Source organism: Trametes versicolor (assembly GCF_000271585.1).
Source record: "Trametes versicolor FP-101664 SS1 unplaced genomic scaffold TRAVEscaffold_2, whole genome shotgun sequence".
NCBI classification, from domain to species: domain Eukaryota; kingdom Fungi; phylum Basidiomycota; class Agaricomycetes; order Polyporales; family Polyporaceae; genus Trametes; species Trametes versicolor.
This window is the reverse complement of record NW_007360322.1, coordinates 1,062,995-1,064,550: the sequence shown is the minus strand read 5'-3', so window position 1 is coordinate 1,064,550 and position 1,556 is coordinate 1,062,995. Positions and strand designations below refer to the sequence as shown.

The 1,556-nt window shown below is 55.1% G+C and overlaps 1 protein-coding gene across 1 annotated transcript; it reads right to left on the bottom strand.

Annotated features, from left to right (window-relative positions):
* Window positions 1–51: 51 nt before the first annotated feature.
* On the bottom strand, window positions 52–1,551 carry TRAVEDRAFT_43067 (uncharacterized protein; the record flags this gene model as incomplete). Its single annotated transcript, XM_008035571.1, has 1 exon — window positions 52–1,551. A coding segment is annotated over one exon (1,500 nt), but the record flags the coding sequence as incomplete, so codon positions are not given.
* Between the last annotated feature and the right edge of the window lie 5 nt (window positions 1,552–1,556).

Below are 1,556 nucleotides of genomic sequence, written 5' to 3'. Positions count from 1 at the left end.
CGTGATCAGGTTTGTCCTTGGGAGGATTGATGCGACCGGGACTGTGTCGACCTTCTTGAGCTTGAGCATGTCGATCAGGCTGCTGGCGACCTCACGAGAGCATCCTGCAATCTCCCGGACTGGAAGGGTCACAGGTAGATCTAGAAGCTTCTCTGCAATCTTGACAGGGTCAACAGTCTTGCTGACATCTGACGCGCGCGGAGCCCAACGAGGTTTGTCCATTGTGGCTGGCTCCGTAGGGGCTGGCTTCTTCTGCTGAGTCAGAGTGCGGTTGTCGATCATGTCCACGTCATTATCAGGGTTGAATGCCATAGGCTGAGTCTCAACTGGCACCAGACGTTGCATGGGAAGGCGATGCACAGCAGTGGCCTTCTGCGAAGTCTCCATCTTCTTCGGCTTATCCTTGGGGTTCTCCTTTCCTTTTGAGGGGACGCCTACGCCGTCAAAGGTCTCCTTGCGGTAAGGCCTGGTGATACGTTGGGCTCTCTCCACTGGATAGACCATGACGTCGGCCTGCTCCGGATCCTCGTCTTCATCGTCCACATCCTGTGCTGGTCCATCATAGGCTATGAAGTTCACCTTGGGAAGGGTGCGTTCAATTGCCTGGACGATATTCTCACCCTCCTGCCGTCTGATGACTCGACCATCCTTGTCCGTGATACGCCCTCGATAGTCTTTCAGAACCTGGCCCTTTGAGATGTATTTCTGGATCTCAGGGCAGTTGTTCATGACATGGCCTGGCTGACCACATCCGAAGCATCCTTGGGTTCCTGACTGAAGTGGTGGTAGAGAGGGTCGCATTTGCGGCTGGTTTATGTTGGATCTGCCCATGTGTGGCGGCAAATCACGAGTGACGTTCTGGCTGAACTGTGGTGGGGGCCTGAGGATAGGCTGGTAGAAGCAGTTCTGCACGTTGGGGTCAATGCGGCAGGCTTTAAGGTACGCAGCACCATACAGCGGGTCGTCCAATCGGAGGGTGTGAAGCTGTTGGATCAGGCCATCAAGTTCCACATCCTCAGGCTTGCGGGATGGGGTAGGCACTGGGGTGGGCTTTGGCTTCTCCTCCTTGACTTTCTCCTGCTGCTGGATGTACTTGCGAACCTGTTTCTTCTTCGTCTCCTTCAACTCCTGCTCCGGGTCCTCCGTGTCGCTGTCATCTTCTTCGTCAAAGCGCGCAACCTTGCGGTTTGGCACTGGTGAGTCTCTCTCTGCTCTGCCCCGTCCAATCCCGGTGATCTCCTCAAAGTAGTCATCATCTTCATCATCTGATTGGTCAAGGTAGGTGTTGTCAGAGCCCAGTCGCTCCGTGTCGAACCGGTCAACACTAAGAAGGGCCTTGGCTGCTTTCTCAATAGCCTTGGGCGTGAAGGGTGTAGACATGTCATGCTCTGGATCCTCAAGCAGAATCCGGGCTTCTAGTCGCTTGCGGAAGGTGCGGTGAAGACCCATCCAGAGGTAGTAGGCATACTCTCCTTCTGAGATCTTCTTCTTTCCCTTGAGCCAGCCCGCGATGCGGACAAAGTTGCGCAGGTACTGCCGCCAATCCCGTAGCTCTA